General features: G+C 33.1%; 1 protein-coding gene across 3 annotated transcripts; it reads left to right on the forward strand.

Moving 5' to 3' along the window:
- Positions 1-15,725: 15,725 nt before the first annotated feature.
- Positions 15,726-19,363, forward strand: LOC120283766 (type IV inositol polyphosphate 5-phosphatase 7-like). 3 transcript variants are annotated; one of them, XM_039290497.1, is made up of 14 exons: positions 15,726-16,176; positions 16,253-16,340; positions 16,444-16,512; positions 16,585-16,681; positions 16,756-16,860; positions 16,957-17,454; positions 17,529-17,664; positions 17,765-17,955; positions 18,047-18,155; positions 18,245-18,393; positions 18,488-18,790; positions 18,869-18,928; positions 19,015-19,182; positions 19,291-19,363. In XM_039290497.1, the coding sequence occupies exons 1-11, from the start codon at positions 16,147-16,149 to the stop codon at positions 18,708-18,710; spliced, it is 1,695 nt and encodes a 564-aa protein (XP_039146431.1). In that variant the 5' UTR covers positions 15,726-16,146; the 3' UTR covers positions 18,711-18,790; positions 18,869-18,928; positions 19,015-19,182; positions 19,291-19,363. The 3 variants fall into 3 exon arrangements, with proteins under 3 accessions (XP_039146431.1, XP_039146430.1, XP_039146432.1); XM_039290496.1 differs by having other exon boundaries at positions 18,869-19,182; XM_039290498.1 differs by having other exon boundaries at positions 16,597-16,681; positions 18,869-19,182.
- The last annotated feature ends 238 nt before the right edge of the window (positions 19,364-19,601 follow it).

Raw genomic sequence — 19,601 nt, forward strand, 5'->3', positions numbered from 1 at the left:
TCTGCCTAGTATAGTCATTTCAAGTGCAAGAACCCTCTATTATGCTTTCTAATCAATGCAATAGTGAGTCGTGGAAATCCTTAATTACATAGTCCCAAATCTAAGGTCAACTATGTCTAACTCTATACATGTCCCGGAGGAGAAATCGAACGATCTCAACACCTCGCACTCGCATAGAGTTGCAATGAGCTCTAGGGATTCCAAGTGATAAATCTCTTCCTAATTATAGACCTAACCCTTTGGTTCAGGTGGAAGGTCCCTAACCACAATTAAGCCCTAGATACTAAGATCACCTCAACGCTTCACTCCATTGCACGCGCAACTAAGCCCCAGCGGAGGGTCATCCCTTAGACCATTCACTCTATTATGGCCACAAAGAACTCAAGGAATGGAGGCAGAATCTATCACGTCGGAGGGGAAAGGGGACGCTCCTGTACCTCTCGACTCACCCTCTCAACCCTCTCCAACCTATCTTTGTCTAACGCTCGTGGTGTGTCACTCACTCACAAGGTTGCCAACAAGAACTCTCAACCCTACTGTCACTCTAGGGGAAATGTCCAAACAATCAAGCATTCAAGGTTGAAACTCACAATAAACATCAATTAATTGAAAGCATAAAAAAGAGATTCAATGAAATGAATACATCCTAGGGTTCACAAATACCCAAGTACCCACTAGGGGTTTAGCTCTCCATGGAGCTAAGTACAATCAAAAAAATAGAATGTAAAAGCAATGAATCCATAAAGAAACCCTCTCGATGGTCGTGTTGATGGTCTTGTGGAAAGTTCTCTACTCGTCATCCAAGGATTCCCTCGTTCGGTATAGGATACGCCTAGACGGAAGCTCCCCTACCAACCTTCTTCCTCAGGAATGACGATGTCGGAACCGTAGAACCTCTCCAAAGCCTTGGCCAATACCCCTCGAAACCCTAGCCGAAGCCCTCTCGCAAGTTGGGGAAAAGATCGAGAAAAGAATTACCAAAATCGGGGTTGAATCGGCTTTAAATAGGGCTGGAATCGGGCAACTACATGGGCGTGGATGCTCCATGCGCCCGTGCTGAATTTCCACACGGGCGTGGATAATTTCCACACGCCCATGTGGATTCTCTGTTTCTCTGATTTCTCGGCCGGCTGTGAACATTGCTGCTATAGTACATGCTACATTGTTTCTACAGTGCTCTGCTACAGTATTCGGCCTGGATAGCTTCCCAATTCCATACTTTCATCGGGGTAACGCAAACGGGTACACGTTCACGTCGTGGATCACTTGCTTCTTCAATGGTGTACACGTTGGTGGAGCTCTTGTTCTATGTGCATAAGTCGGAATGCTCGAATGTGACTGCCTTTGTGCCCCTCCAAATGGATGTGCCCACTCGAATACGAGGAGGTTGGCACACACTCTAGCATCTCACACCTGACCTATGTCTTCGCGTTTGAACCTTAGCAAGATTTCCTCCAAAATTGGTGCATTATGATCCACATTGGCCTATTTCCTTCATACTCGGCCTCACAACCCTACCTGCATAAAAGTAACATAAAAACACACATATTAGTGTAAAAACCTGAGAAAAGTAATGCTCAACATAAGGAATGAACGCTTTGCATTCGTATCGCACAAGCACTTATCAGTGACAGTTTATATGTTAAGGGTAATCAGGATCGTGGAAGGAAGTTAGAGAAGGAGGGTTCTGAAAAACAAAATTTTAGATCAAAGTCTAAGGGTAGAAAGACGATTCATTGCTTCAAGTGTAAGGAGCCAGGACATATGAAGAGAGATTGTCCAAAGTTGAAAAAGCAGACTGATGAAAAATGTGATGAATCATCCAAGTCTGCGAATGTGGTGCAAAGTGACAATTCAGATTGTAGAGATGGTGATATGCTTTCAGTTTCAACAAATCTGGTTATGGATGCTTGGATTCTGGATTCCGGATACTCTTATCATATAACGCCTAACAGGGAGTGGTTCACGTCATTTAGGTCAGCTTATTCTGGTTCAGTCTATTTAGGTGATGATCGATGTTGCAACATTGTTGGTATTGGTGAAGTTAGAATTAAGATGTATGATGGTACTGTTAGAACACTTTGTGATGTTAGGCATATACCAGATTTGAAAAGAATCTAATTTCCTTGGCCATTTTGCATAAGAATGGTTTCATTCCTAAAGCAGATGAGGATAGGGAAACCATTAGAATTGTTAAGGATGCATTGACTGTGATGAAAGGAAAGCTAACTGCAGGAAATATCTATAAACTGTTAGGAAGTACAGTTGTAGGTAGAGTCCATTTTGTTGAGTCATATGATAACAATACAAAATTATGTCACATGCGTCTTGGTCATCTTAGTGAACGTGGGATGACTGCATTGTATAAAAGAAATTTGTTGCATGGTGTTAAAAGCTGCAAGCTCGATTTTTGCAAGTTTTGTGTTCTTGGAAAGCAGACTAGAGTTAGTTTCTTGACTAGAAAGCACAAAACTAAAGGGATTCCAGATTATGTGCATTTTGATGTGTGGAGGCATATGAGGGAATTGTCATTGGGTGGATCTCAATATTATGTTACTTTTACTGATGATTTTTCTAGAAAATTTTGGGTGTATTTTTTGAAACAGAAATCTGAATTTTTTGCCAAATTCAAGCTATGGAAAGCCGAGGTGGAAAACCAAACTGGTAGAAAGATCAAGTATTTGAGATCTGATAATGGCACAAAGTACACATGTTCACAATTTCAGAAATTTTGTGAGGAGTATGGGATTTAGAGGCATTTTCCAGTGCGTAAGACACCGCAGCAGAATGGTGTTGTAGAAAGGATGAATCGGTCGTTGACTGACAGGGCAAGATGCTTGAGACTGACTGCAAGGTTTCCTAAAAGCTTCTAGGTAGAGGCTGTGAGTATGGCGTGCTACCTCATCAATAGATCACCATGGTCATCATTGGGTGGAAAGGTTGCAGAAGAGGTATGGACAGGTAATGCAATTGATTTTGATCACTTACGGATTTTTGGTTGTCTTGCTTATGTGCATGTACTTGGTGATGAAAGATCAAAACTTGATCCAAAATCCAAGAAGTGTATCTTTCTGGGCTACAAGAAAGGTGTCAAAGGATACAAGTTTTGGGATCTGATTGCAAAGAAAGTGGTGATCAGTAAGATGCAGTTTTTGGTAAGCAGTTCATGTTGCAACAGCATCAAGAGAAAGTGCTAGAAAATAGTTACAGTTCAGATACATTACAGATGGATTTAGAACCTCATCCAATAGTAGCTGAGAGAGTTGAAAGTCTAAATCCAACATCTGGTGGTTCTAATACAGATGATCTACAAAATTATAATCTAGCCAGAGATAGACAATGGCACACCAATGTAAAGCCTCAAAGCAGATTGGGTTATGAAGACATGGTCTCTTTTGCACTACTCATTACTAGTGATGATCCAGCTACTTTCTAAGAAGCTATCACTAGCCAGGAGAAAAAGGAATGGATGGGTGCAATGGTTGAGGAGATGGAGTCTTTGCAGAAAAATCATACATGGGAGCTAGTTTAGTTTCCAGAGGGAAAGAAGACTATTGGGTGCTAGTGGGTGTACAAAAAGAAACCAGCAGTATCAGAAATATAAGGGGAAAAGTTCAATGCTCGATTGGTAGCAAAGGGATTTTCACAACATAAGGGGATAGATTATGATGAAATTTTTTCTCCTGTGGTTTGGCATACTTCAATCAGGGTAGTACTTGCATTAGTAGCTTGTTGGGATTTGCATTTAGAACAGATGTATGTTAAAACTACTTTTTTGCATGGTGATCTAGATGAGCAGATTTACATGGTGCAACTAGAGAGGTTTACTTAACCTGGATATGAGCATCTAGTTTGTAGGTTAAAGAAATCATTGTATGGGTTGAAACAATCTCCAAGACAATGGTACAAGCGGTTTGACTCCTACATGATTCAGATTGGCTATAGACGATGTGAGTATGATTGTTGTGTTTATGTTAAGAGCCTTGATTATACTTCTTTTATTTTTATGTTACTGTATGTTGATGATATGTTGATTGCTATAAAGAACATGTATGATGTCCTTGGTTTGAAAGCTTTGTTGAGCCAGGAATTTGACATGAAAGACTTAGGTGCTGTAAAGAAAATTCTTGGAATGAAGATTCATAGAGATAGAGGCTCAAGAAAACTGTTGCTATCTCAATGAGGCTATTTTGAGAAAGTGTTAGACAGGTTTGAGATGAGCAAATCAAAGTCAGTGAGCACTCCATTAGCAAATCATTTTAAGCTTTCTTTAGAACAGTGTCCTAAGACAGATAAGGAAATTTGAGACATGGCAAATGTTCCATATGCTAGTATAGTTGGCTGCTTGATGTATGCTATGTCTAAACCAGGTAGGCAACATTGGGAAGCAGTCAAGTGGATTTTCAGGTATCTGAAAGGTACTGTAGGGCATGGAATTATTTCTGGCAGTCAGCAGAATGATCCTTTAATTGTAGGATATGTGAATTCAGACTATGCTGGTGATTTGGATTAGGTAGGCGACATTGGGAAGCAATCAAGTGGATTTTCAGGTATCCGAAAGGTACTATAGGGCATGGAATTGTTTTTGGCAGTCAGCAGAATAATCCTTTAATTGTAGGATATGTGGATTCAGACTATGCTGGTGATTTGGATGACATAAGGTCTACAACTTGGTATGTTTTTACTCTTGGTAGAGGGGCTATATGTTAAAAATCAATAGTTCAGTCTATTGTGGCATTATCTACAACTGAAGCTGAGTACATGGCAATAGCTGAAGCTACTAAAGAAGCCTTGTGGCTTACTGGGCTAGTGAAGGAACTGGGTGCTGAGCAAGGTGGAGTTTAGTTGCTTTGTGATAGTCAAAGTGCTATTTATTTGGCTAAGAACCAGGAATATTATGCTAGAAGTAAGCATATTAATGTGTGGTTTCACAAGATTAGAGAGTTGATTGCATTTGGTGAGATACTATTGCATAAAGTTCATACTAGTGAGAATGCAGCTGATATGTTAACCAAGCCGGTTACTATCAACAAGTTCATGCATTGCTTGGACTTGTTGAATGTTGATTGTTGCTAGACAAGCAAGGTAGCCCCATTTTGGTGTGTGTGAAACTCTACGGTTTAATCTCCTAAGGGGCTTGATATTCGTCAAGGTGGAGATTTGTTAGGTATGGCTCATATACTAGATGAAAGACATATGCTGGGGCGGAGTGGAATTGAGGAGTTTCGTAGTATGTGAGTTAGGGGTGTGGAGGCAACGCCCCGGCAGTACAGTATAGGGTAAATTTGTAAATTATACCGGGGGTTATATATATGCATTGTATTTGTAACCCTAATTAATTCTTTCTTCTGAATTAATAAAAAAGGCCGCCGCTCATCGCTCCCGAGGACGTAGCCATCTCGCCGAACCTCGTTAAATCTTTGTCTCCTTTTATTCTTGTGATTATTAACGTGATTTTTCTCTCAACAGTTATTAATAAGAAAGATGTCTTGTATCTTAATGTTGTCAAGCACTATTTGGCAACTTGGATTCCGTTCATAGGTCTTGGTACATAGTCTTAAAAAAAAATTTGGGTTATTTGCTCTACTGAGGATATTGTCGTATCTCAACGAAAATATACATCGGACATCTTTCATGAGACTAGTATATATGTTTGCTTCCAAGCCTTGCCATTTCCTCATTAAGGAAAACCATAGGTTAGTTAACGTTCTTGATGATTGCCACTTCCTTGATAATCTCAGTCTGGCAGTCTCTACCATCACTTAGTTGGGCCCTTAATACATTTGACAATAACTAGACTTAACATTTATTACTCAATGCATGCATATTTTGTCTCAGTTTATACACCAACCTCACCGATTAAGGATATTGGCGAGTTACCCTCCAAATATTATGTTATCTTAAATTGGCACTAGAACAAAGAATTTTCTTGTCTTAATGCTAATAGCCTTTCTTTTATAGCATGCTATGACTACAACCAGGCTAAATGTCCTATTTACTTGGCATTCATTCAGTGGCTACTACATATTTTTGGGACATTCTCGTATCTCATTTTTGGGACATTCTCCTATCTCTTGGCAAAGCATGAAACAAGTTACAATATGACACTCTTCTGCTAAAGTAAAATATCAACTCATGGTCACAACTACTTGTGAATTGATTTGGTTGCAGCAGGTTGCTTTCTGATTTGACTGTGAATCATTATTCTCCTATACTTTTCCACTTTAATAATCAAGTTGCAATGCATGTTACTAATAATATTATCTAATATAAACAAACCAAATACATTGAGATCAATTGTTGTTTCATTCGTAACTGTATTCAATGTGGTTTGCTTGTCACTCAATATGTTGTTTCTCACAGTCAACTAGTTGATCTATTTACCAAAGTATTGGACAAGTAATTTCAGTTCTTAGTTTATAAGTTGGGCATCTATAATTTTGATACTTTAATAACTTGAGGAAGGGTATATTCGAAGATCATCAAGATTTCCTCATCAGAAATTTTCTCCTCTTCACATTCTTTTTTCTTATTATTTGACTTCCCTATCCTTATTATCCATCCCTTAATTAATGGGATGTGGCATGTTACTTGTAATATATAAAAGGCTTTTTATAAGGAATTTGGTATGTTACTCGTAACATATAAAGGGCTTTTATAGTGCGGTGGATAAACTTTGATGAAAATAATGAAAGCAAAACATTAATATTAATTAAAATCTACTAATAATAGTTTTCGCTCACTAGTTTTCTTTATATATACCTGCCTCGCTTTTCCTCACATTATAAATCCTAACCTTCATTTAATTCTTAATAGCACCTTCTTTCTAAGTAAAGAAACCCTCAAACCAAACCCTTCCTTTTTATTTTATTTATTTATTTATTTATTTATTTATTATTATTATTATTATTATTATTATTATAGTAAACACTAACTTCTATCGCCACCCCCTTTCATTCATGATGAACTATCAAATTGAACTCTGTTGCACTATTATGTGCCATATCATGTACCAAGGAGGCATGTCAATAAATGGATGGAAAGATGGTTGTGGGTAGTTGAACTTATGATTCTATGACCCTGCTCCAAACATGCCTTTATGGCATATGGTTGACCAACCCCATCTCCTCCTTCCATCATTCATTAAAGCAAACCAAATGTGCCATAACTTCTAGCAAAAATATTAACTATATATATTTCAATCTTTTACTTTGTAATAAAACCATGGTGTTTATCTTGCTATAGTATGTTTCTTTGTTTACTTTTCAACTTCTCTTATAATATTTTGCCAAAAGTTGAATTGAAATTTTATATATCTTCGGCACTATTTTTTTCAATAGGCAATGGTGTGTGCACAGCCGAAAATTGATGATCCAACCTTATGTCTTTTTCCGATAGCATGGAGATTGAGTTGTAAGTTCACCCCTACATTGAGACCATTTATTACACCCTATATCCCTCACCATCTACACACACACAGTGTACTATTGCCCATCATATATTGGATGAGATTTGAACATCCAACCTCCATATGGGAGTGAATGCCTTGTCATCAGGCTAATCTAACGACGGTTAATATCCACTATTCTTTGTTATCTCTTTTATGTTTATTATATTTTTTTTTTCTAAATTTTAAAAACTAAATTCTAAAATCTTTTTTTATTTAAATTCTATATTTTCTTGTATCATATTTAATAGAATAGATTTAAAAGTTATCTTATTTTAATTCAACATCGTTATGTATCTTTAAAGTTAAACTTAACTAACATATGATATAATTGGAGATATTAACAAATAAAAATAAAATATTTGTTCAAATAATGTGCTCCATAATTGTTTTGGTTAACAAAGTAACTAAAGATTTCTTTATTTGTCTTAGATTTGGATTTATGTAAAATACACTTTAAATTTTCATTTAGTGATTGAGAAGAGAATAAGAACTCCTTAAAAGTTTTGTAGTTTTTTTTTTTAGTATTTTGTATGGGTATGATTTTTTTTTCATAATCACCTCCTATGATATAGTCTCATATCTTGTGAATTGATCCATGTGAAGGCCTTTTTCTTTAAGTTATGGGCCTATTTTACTTTTTCTTCTTATTAACATTTTTTGTTTTCCATCTAGTGTGATGAAGTTTGACTAAAACTTTGATTGTTCTGATATTTGTTTATTGACTTTGTTTTGTCAATAGCATCACATTTCTTGGTTGAAATCTTATTTTTTTTATTTTTATTTAAATATATTGTTCATAGTCCAAAATAGCAAATTATGGTATCCCATATTGAAGAATGAATTGTTTAATTGCAACTTATCTCTTGGCTTATGAGTGCACAATCAATTTTGGAGTTTGAGTTATTCTACCCAATTCTAGACAATAATTAATTAAATAATTAATTAATAAGTTTTATTTAAAAAATTAATAGTGAAAAGACATCGTAATTAAATGAAAGTTCCTTAAAATAAATATAAAAGACTTTCCTCTGAAAATAATCTAATCCTAAACTTTTAAGGTAATATAAACTTTTTAATCCAACTAAACATTGATTTTATTCCAAATTATAACTTTTATACAAACTACTCATTTGGTGTTCTTAAATGACAACTATCTGTAACATAAATAATATTAAATTTTATTGAATCTTGGCCTGTCTTACTAACAAAATTTACCCTAATTTTAATAAATATTAAATACATATACCAATGACCATGCATCTGCAGGCTCAATATGTCTAAAATATAATTAATATATATATATATATAATCTTGTTAAGAATATATGTAATAAATAATAAAAATAATTATATTTATCAATAATACAATAATAGGTCAAAATAGAAGATTTTATCGAATCTAACAAATATAATTTTGATTGAAATTTTGTTTTTTTATTAACTAAACAGAAGGAATCCTCACGACTTTTGAAAGTGACTATGTAAAGTGGCCAACAAAAATTACTTATTAAAAAAATGAACAATAAATCAGAAGTAAACACTTGCAGAAAATGAAAGACATCGTACAAGTCTATTAAAAAAAAAAGACTCCAATATAACTGTCATTTATCAACATAAAAGTAAATTCTCAATAAATAAACTAAATTTTTTATAAGCACACAATAGAAAAAATAAATCAAACTCTAAACTATTTTGCATGTTTAAAATCTTAATTTATCATTCAGTTTAATATTTGTAATTAAATTAAACCCTTGACATAATTTATTTTTTGGGGATTAACTTCAACTGATGAATTGAAATCAAACTGAAATAAATAACATAAATCCTTTGAAATTATGGCTTAGTCAAACATGATGAAATATTTCCACAAGATGAGGTGATTAATTTACCAAGTCTTGTGCTCTTCATCAATTATATCAATTGTATGGCCAAATGACATTGACCCACAATACCTGTCAAGGCATAACAAAGAGAATTGGAATCATGAAAATTCATCATTCTTCTTTTGAACTCAACCTTATGTTGTGACATTAGATCCCACTCAAGTTCCTTAAGAGAAGAAGGTTTATCAATGACCTCACAATAATGGAATCTCATATAATATATATATATATATATATATACCTCTTAATTGGTGTTATCATTGTTAGTCAAATTAGGGTTTGAATTAAGTATAAATGTCAACTCACATATTCACATAATTATTTGTGTCACTGAACAAGAATATCATATGTATTGTTAAAATGAATATATTGTATAAATTAAAATATTGATTAAAATATTTAAGTTTGAGCCAAACATAAATAGGGAAAGTCAAAAACTTAATTAGTTTAAACTCATGGCCTTATTAGAAGAAAATTGAGATGGAATTAAGTATTTTATATTTTATAAAACAGTTTCGCGTAGATAATGCTTTGTATAAAGTCATATATCATATCAGTTAGATGTTACTATACAATTCAAACTAACCAACCGTATTCATTGTCAGCTTAAATAGAAATATTAAAACTATATTAAAGAACTACTATTACTAAAAGTAATCATTGAGCTTGTGTTTATCATCAACTTCATTAGACATCTACCTGTTTTGATGCTTCCATTCCATCGAAATCCTTACTGTGTTTTTGTATTGAAAGCTGACTATTGAAAACCGATGTGAATTAGATGTGAAGGGGCAATGTGAGAGGATAATGAACTTTAAACACATCACCATAAAAATGGGCTTTTCCACAAAACATAGTCAAATGGTTCTAAGCACCATTGTTTCATACCTAACACACACTAGTGGGAGCCTCACTAAGTATATATTGATGGTGTGACAAATTCTTCTTTCTTTGTGATAACTTTGCATGATGATTTTCTTAGAAGTTCTTCCTTTGGATTAGACATTAATTTGATGCACCAATTAAACAACATGGCTTTAATTCTTTCTTTGAGAAAATTATTTCTTAGATTCGGTCAAGGGTTTGGAAGAAGATGTAATCCAATGTCAATGCATTTTAAAGACAATCAAGTTAAGCATCGACTTATTGTAATTTCAAATTAAATTAATTATATAAAAATAGGTAAAATAATAATTCTAGTAGAATATTAAAAAAAAAATAGTGAATGTGAACTAGCTTAATGTTGCACTCGAATAAACTCAAATAGATATATAGGTTATAATTAGATAAAATAACTGTATCATGCATGACATGAACAATAGTATATATATGTACATAGATCAAGTACCAATATATATTAAATTATTAATTAGCTGACCTCCAAATGATAGGTTTATCTACATCTGATAGTAACTCCAAGTGATCCTAGCTTGGATTTCTGTCCTTCACTTCTAGGATCTCTATCATAGGACATACTTCAAATAGTTTTTTTTTTTTTTTTAAAAAAAGAGTAGGGTTTGGGGATTAAAAGGGATAAATCTCAAAACTCTTATGAGGTTTTTTTTAGAGGGGTTTAGGTGGATAAAAAGGATAAATCTCAAAACTCTTATGAGATTTATTTTTTTTTGGGAGATAAAAAGGATAAATCTCAAAAATCTTATAGAGTTAATATCTATTTGTGAGTTTCAGACTCTTATTATTTTCTCTCTCCTCAAAAAATTCAAATGATTAGTGTCATTAACCATCCGAACCAAATAGCTCTGGCATAATTCAAATAGTATTCTTTCATATCATTTTCATTCAACATAAAACTATCATTTTCATTGAATATTGACATGAATTTTATATCACTTTTGGGTTTAATACAAAGCAAAATCTACAATTTAATATGGCTCCTTATCCTCAGGACTATTTTGTTTTGACTCTTAGAATCATGAAGAGATCACATTCTTCATTCCTACTTTTGGGGGATGAAATAACCCAAATCTTGTTTTTGATTATATATCAACTGTTACGTGGACACTACCTCTTCAATCAAAAACTATAATACCTCTGCCCATTTACTTGCACATCCTTATAAATATGTGTAATTATTACTATATCAGCAATCATATTTATTTATTATCCCCTCAAAACACTTTTATTTGTATTTTTATAAATGAAAATCAACTTAAGAATTATATAAAAATACACATTGTTTTTTATTTCATTTTCTAAGATGAATGAGGAGGGGATGATGAATAATAGTTTAGTACTTTCTTAAGAAAAAAATTGTTTTTTTATTGTTGGTCAAAAGTGTATGTAAATTAAATTAACTAATAAAAAACAATTTATAAAGGTATACAAGTAATTACCTTTTTTATAGGGGCTATATAAGTAAATTTCCAATCGTACAAAAGTATGTAAGTAAAAAAAAACTTTTTTATAATTTATAATGCTTTTTTCGACTAATTTCATATTTCTCCCAGATAACTTCAATATTTTTCATACAAAATTAGAATTTTTTTATTCTTTTTTGAAAAAACTAATTCAAGAACAACAAAAAAACCATATAACCAAAATACATAATATAACTTCTATGAAAATCAATTGGAGTTGCTCCAACTAATAAATTAAACAATGGTATCATCTCAAGTTCTTCTCTCCCACTACATGCGTGTAATTTTTTCCCTCTTTACAGATCAAGCTTCTAAAATTTTAGATTGGGTCATAATTTGGAGCTGGTCGTAAAAATAAAAATAATAAAAAAAATAAGGGAAAAGTACAAAAAAAACCCATGTGGTTTCCGAGTTTTGCAAAATAAGGAATGAGAAATTTTTTTTTCGATTCTATGATATGTGGTTTCCTAGATTTGCAAAAAAGGGGAAAACTGTTATCTAGCAATTAACGGTGTTAACTCACAAGGGTAAAATCGTCATTTTATTTAAAAATCAACTTATATTACATAAAAAAAAAATATTTTTAAAATTTATTTCTCTTCCAAAATTTCACTAAACAAGAAAAAAAAACTTAAATTCCAAAAATCAAACAAAATCATGTTGAAAAATCTTGTTTTTTAAGCCACATAGTGATTTTTTACATAAATAGACAATTTTGCCCCTGCCAAAACTGGAAAAGTTAACGCCGTTAACGGTTTTTTCCTTTTTTGCAAATCTGGAAAACCACATATCATAGAATCGGAAAAAAAATTCCTCATTCCTTATTTTGCAAAACTCGGAAACCACATGGGTTTTTTTTGTACTTTTCCCAAAAAATAATGATACTAGATAAAAATAAATAAATAACTAATATGATTAATATTCATAAAAGAAAAGGAAATCAATTTATATTGTCTTCCTTCATTCTTTAAGGCTTCTAAAGAAATAATTCTAATCTTTTATAAGATGTATTTTAGAGTGAATCATATAGCATGGTAAAATTATTTCTCCAATGCTTATGAGTAATAACCAAGAGCTCATTAGGGGCACAAATGCAAGTTGATATACTTCACTTCATGTTGGTGTTTTAGTGACCAATGTAGCACCCAAAGATTTAAAAGGAGAAAATTATTGCTGTAGGATAATGCCATAGCTATCTTCACTTCATATTGCTTTCCAATTCGGTGACATTTATTGCCACTAACTCCCAATTGAAGCCATTCATGTGCAAGTCCAATACTATGCTAGTCAATATCTTTTCCATGTCTCTCATGCAAATAAATTGATTGATTTGTAAACATATGTATATATATATATATAATGATATATTTCCATGTATAATAAGTTTTTCGAATGGTTTAGCCGAGTGCCGTGGATGCCAAATAGAAGAACTTCAGATATATATATACACACATGTATATATATATATATATATATATGTGAGTGAAAGTAAATGCAACTAAACATATTATTAAGTCTTTTTAACTAACCATGTTATAATTATAAATGAGCAAATAAACTAAGCTCTTATATAATTTTAGAAGCAAATCAAATATATATTATTCAAATATAATTCAACTAAAAGTTTAAGGGTATAAGATGAAAAACCCATATTTATATATTCAAACTTTATTTTCAAAATTAATAGAGCCACTATAATAAACCTAAAGGTTAGCAAACTCTATTTGCGTAGATGCAATTTCCTTCATTCTGCTACTTGTGTGATGTGTCACGCGGCGATTGAAACGGCTGATCATCTCCTTCTCCATTGCTCCTTCGCCTCACATATCTGGAATTTTTTTGGACAACTTTTTGGGATCTTTCTTTCCCCTAGATCCCTCTCGGACCTTTGGGGAAACTGGAGAAGCAATTTGTCTAAAAATCTAATCCCGTTTTGGGATTTGCTTGTGAGAGCTATTAATTAGAATATCTGGTTTGAAAAAAAATGCTCGTATCTTTAATTCCAATTGCCTTTCGACTGTTGCAATTATTTTAAAGATTATTTGCATGATAATTTCATGGTTCGATGCAGTCCCTGAAGCTAAAAAGGCGAAACTTGAGGAACCTGTGTCAAAGATAAAGAGGAGTCTGGATTTCCTGAGTTCCAGAGATGTGGTGCAGGATGCCCCGTCATCGAGACCTTCTTCTCTGGGCGAGATTTAGTCCTTTTTACTTGTATCCCTAAAGGAGCTTCCCTTCCTTTAGGTTTTTTCCCCTTCTTTCTCTCTGGCTTTCGTTTTGTCTATTGTTTACTCAACCACTTCTGGTGGTTTATATATTTTGTTTGAGCCTCTGCTCCTTTTGGTGTTTCTTTCTTAATGAATGTGGTTTATCCACTTTTTCAGAAAAAAAAAAAGAGGTTAGCAAACTATTCCGTATTTAAATAGTATTAATTAATTTTTTATCAATAACAAAAATAATCGAGAAACTGCATGCTAGTAAAAAATGATGTTAATTTCTAAAAGTTACTATTACAATAGATTAGGGGATGTATGTTCACATATTAAGAAAGTTATTATCACCAATCTAGTCTATCCTATGAAAAAACAGTTTTTTTATCACCAATCTAGTCTATCCTATGGTTGAGAAGTAAGGTTATAGTTTCACTTTTATAATTTTTGTTTGATTTAAGTAAAAATATTTGCTACGTATGAGATAAGTTAACTTTAGTTAAAAATTATAAATTGCATAAATTAAGATATTAGTATAATTAAATAATTTTTAAAAAAAAACATTAATATGACTTTCATATAAATTATTATTATGTGAATTTATCTAGCATGAATTCATGTGAAGAACTCAAGTGCAAACACAAACATAACATTATTTATAGAAAATTAGCATTGACATGTTATATGGTTTGTGCACCGTTGCCACAATACAATATGGGTAACTTGATTAATAAATGGATTTTATTTTAATTTTACAAGATAATACAGAAATATGCACATGTATTAAACAAATAATTTGTATAAATATTAAAAAATCACTAAATTAAATATTAGTAAACTTCGTACATAGTAAGAATATATGTTTAGTTTAGTTATTATTATTATTATTATTATTATTATTATTATTATTATTATTATTATTATTATTATTATAACCTATTTAAATAATTTGGTTAAACATGTTCATGATGTAATATTTTTTGTAATTAAACTTAGCGGCCACAATTGTATTAATTTTTAATATAGTGAAATCAACTTTTTTCCATTTTACTAGTTATTTTACTTAATTTTGAGTTTTTCATGCTTATTTCTGTGTTATTTTTTTTATATATTCTTATTATTGCTTATTTAATCTATTATATTAAAAGTGAATTTTGTATATACATCTTTATTTAAAAAAAACAAACAATAATGGTAAGGAAAGCATATTCATATGTATATATACATATCCCATCTCTCTTCATACATTCAATATGAGTTGCTAAGACGGTCAATAATGAATACATGATCCTTGGAAGTCTTATATTCTCCAAAACCCTAGAAAAGCCCTCCCCACATTCCCATGCAAAAAGATTAAAAAATAAAAAAAAAAACTAAAGAAAAATAATCCCCTTCAAAAACATTCCCTTTGAACAAATCATTTTGACAAACCCAATGAGATCAATGAATCCTCAAATCCCCCCATCCAACCTAACCTCATCAAAACAACCTAAATTTAAAAAAAGAACAAAAGTAAAAAATAATAATAATAATAAAAAAACTCCAATTCTATTAAAATAATAATAATAATAATAAATTCCAATTCCATCACAAAAAATAATCCATGCACATCCACACACACACACACACATGCACAACACAATAAGCAACAAACAGTTTCACAAAGCAAACAAAAGAGAAATCTTTCTCTCACCAAAAATAAGAATAAGAACAAGAACAAGAACAGCAACTGCAACACATGTTTCTCTCTCATCAGTCTTTAACTTTTTCTTTTTTAACTGCTTTTTCCCACCACCTGACCTGACCAAGGCAAGACCAGAGACATGTAACTGCACAATCAAAACATTCTTTTACCATTCACTGTACGTCTTCCTGTGTGGGCAGTTTCTCTCCATTTCTCTTTCTTTTTTTGTTTTCTGTTTAACTCCATTCCAACCATTCTTAGAATCCATGCTTTGTTTTTTGGTGTGGCTTTGGATTTGCCAAGAAATTAAAAAGCTCACATCTCTGCTTTATTCTCTCCTTCAAATTTGCTACTTTGGTTTACTATAAGGTTTTGAAGGAGGGATTCCTCCATCTCTATATCTCCCAACCAACCATTCATTCAACATTCAATCCCCTTCTTCTCTCTGTTTTCATGCATTGTGTGAAATGTGAACAAGTTGTTGTGCTTCTTCATTTTTGAATGAGACAGTTGAATAGGAGGGAGAGGGGAGACCAAGAACAATGAGAGATGAGGATTCAAAGAAAAGCAAGGTTTGTGTTTCATGCTTTGTGTTTTCTGTTCACTTGTTTCTTCAAATGCTTGATTTGGTGGTGTTTGTTTGGCCAGCTCTCATGGTCTAAGAACCTGATGAAAAAATGGTTCAACATCAAAAGCAAAGCTCAGGATTTCCATGCTGATTTTTCTACTAGAAGAGGTGATTTCATTCAAATGCTTCTTCTTCTTCTTCTTCTTCTTCTTCTTCTTCTTCCTTTTGTGCATTCTCTGATTGAATGGAAATGCATTGCATTCTTTTTCAGGGACAGATAGGGAATGGAGGAGCAGCTTATCAGAGAGGGAGCCAACCACTCTTAGGAAAAGCAAAACAGGTTAGTTTTCCTCAGTTTTCACCAGTTTTCACCAGTTTTTATGATTCAAAACATTCTTATACCTTTCATTAGTTGCATCCCCAGAGAGATTTATCAAAAAGAAATCAAGTCAAATCAGAGGAAAGATTGATCTTGATGCAGCACAAGTGACAGAAATACAAGATTACAGGTATTCTTATCACCCCCCTTTTAATCTCAATTAGTAATACAAAAAACTTCAAATTGATTATATCTGTTGAATAGGATCTTTGTTGCAACATGGAATGTAGGTGGGAGATCCCCACCAAGTTGTATGAATCTTGAAGATTGGCTTCATGCCTCACCTCCTGCAGATATCTATGTTTTGGGGTACATTCTTATGCACATTAATCACTCAATCATCTCTCTTATCCTTTTTTAGATTCTATTTAGTAATAGTTTGTACTAAACCAATAGTTTTTTCAGATTCCAGGAAATTGTTCCTCTTAATGCTGGGAATGTTCTTGGCACAGAGGATAACGGTCCTGCGAAAAAATGGGTCGCTCTCATTAGAAAAACATTAAACAATCTCCCTGGCAGTAGCAGCAATGGCAGTTGCCAAACACCATCTCCTGCTCCTGATCCAATTGTCGAAATGGATGCTGATTTTGAAGGATCATCGGTAAAGCAGAATCCGGCATCCTTGTTTCATCGACATTCTTTTCAATCACTAAGTAGGAGCTTGAGAAGAGATGGTGATATCTTGGCTCCGCAACCAAGACTTGATCGTCGGTATAGTGTTTGTGAAAGAGTAATGTATGGTAGTAGACAGAGTGATTTCGATTCGAATTTTCGGTGGGGTTGCTCTTCTGATGATGAAAATGTTAGTGCTGATTCACCTAGTACCTCAGCATTTTCTCCGGCATCTTATGGTTATGGTGCTCCATCGACGATGGAGGGGAGTGATCGTTCTGGGATTACAAGGTATCATCATGTTATTTCAACTTTTAATTTAATAAGCAACTTAACTTTCGAACTTAGTTTTGTGGTGTTTACAGCTACTGTTTGGTTGCGAGCAAGCAAATGGTTGGAATATTTCTTACAGTGTGGGCGAGAAGCGAAATCAGGAATGATATAAAGAACATGAAAGTTTCTTGTGTTGGTAGAGGTTTGATGGGTTATCTTGGAAACAAGGTAGAAAAAATATATTGTTTAGTATTCGATTCGGCTTGAAATGATTGATAATATAGCTATTACAGTTCATGAATTGCAAAGACATGATCTTTTCTTCCAGGGTTCGATTTCCATTAGTATGTCTTTGCACCAAACGAGCTTCTGCTTCGTCTGCAGTCATTTGACATCGGGACAGAAGGATGGTGATGAGCTACGAAGAAATTCTGATGTTATGGAAATTCTTAGGAAGACTAGATTTCAAAGAGTTCAAGGATTATGCGACAAGTCACCCGAAACAATCATCGAACACGAGTGAGCACATGATCTTGAATTTCTGTTTTCTGATGAACAACAACATACTTGCTTTGATTAACAATTTATAGTTTCTTGTGTCTTCTTCTAGTCGAATAATTTGGCTCGGAGATTTAAATTACCGAATTGCTTTGTCCTACCGATATGTGAAGGCTCTTGTCGAAATGCGCAACTGGAAAGCCTTATTGGAAAAAGATCAGGTTAGCTATGTAGTTTGACATGCTAGATTGATTACTACTCTGTATATCTCTAGAATGTTGATTCAATCATTCGGTTTCTTTATAAACAGCTCCGGATAGAGCAAAGCTATGGCCGAGTATTTGCAGGTTGGAAAGAAGGTAAAATATATTTTCCACCTACTTATAAATATTCAAGTAACTCAGACAAGTACACCGGAGATGAAATGCACCCAAAAGAGAAACGACGAACTCCTGCATGGTACTAAACTAAAACCAATACCAATCATTTCTTTAGAAAATTTTTCCACCATTCGAATTATGACATTGATGAGTCTTGTTGTTCTTACGTAAAGGTGTGATCGAATTCTGTGGTATGGAAGAGGGCTGAATCAACTATCCTATGTTCGCGGAGAATCCAGGTTCTCTGACCACAGACCAGTCTATAGCATTTTTACAGCAGAGGTTGAGTTAATTAATCCTAGCCGAATCGATAACATGAGTTGCTCTAGCTCCCGAGTTGAGATCGAAGATTTTTTACCATACACCCATGGTTATACAGAACTCAATTTTTTCTGAACAAGGATAAGAAAAAATTCTTACAAGTTTTTTGTCCTACCAAAGTTCATTGGATTCACTAACAAAGAACATTACTAATTGTAAGTATTACATTTCTCGATACTCTTTAATTAGTTTCGCTATCGAGTCACTCATTAATTCTTCTATGTTTATAACAGGATTTGCTTACATCTATTGAATCTGCTGAAATAGTTCCAATCTGAAGATTCAAGAATGCAGTAAATATTATTCAACTCCTTTTTATCAGTCATACACAATGTACAATGCAGCATTGTATATGAATCATGCATGTTTTTGCTGACAGAAGTCAAAGAAGAAGAAGAAGAAGACATTAATAACTAGTAATCGAAAACAATGACGCAATCATCTGATAATAAAGATGAGTTAATCAGAAAATCATGGCAGCAATTGATGAAAGAAACAGGCAGGCCATACAAGAAGAGATATAAAGAGAAAAAGCAGGCAGTCATCGGTGAATCAAAACTATGATTTTCTTTGTTTCTTCTGCAAATGATTCTTTGTGACAGAGAGGAGGAATTTATGGGCATTGAAACTAATCATATGTGCACTTCTTTTGCAGTTTTATATTCTGGAAAGCAAAGAGAGAAGTGTGTGAATTATGATTATAGCTTTGTGGATGATTGTGCTGTGATCTTTCTTTGTTGATGATAATATGGAGCATGAGAGAGGACAGTGCTGATAGTACTAATGAAGGACAAACAATGGCTGTAAAAGTATCATTTACATCAAAAGAATGGTAGACTCTCTTTTGTTGAATTGAATTGAATTGAATTGAATTGAATTGAGTTGATTTGAATTGAAGACTGAGAAATTAAATGTAAAACATTCAGATTATCTGCTTGTCTTTTCACTTCTTTTATCTGCAGGAAC

Source organism: Dioscorea cayenensis, chromosome 19 (genome assembly GCF_009730915.1).
Source record: "Dioscorea cayenensis subsp. rotundata cultivar TDr96_F1 chromosome 19, TDr96_F1_v2_PseudoChromosome.rev07_lg8_w22 25.fasta, whole genome shotgun sequence".
Lineage (NCBI taxonomy): Eukaryota > Viridiplantae > Streptophyta > Magnoliopsida > Dioscoreales > Dioscoreaceae > Dioscorea > Dioscorea cayenensis.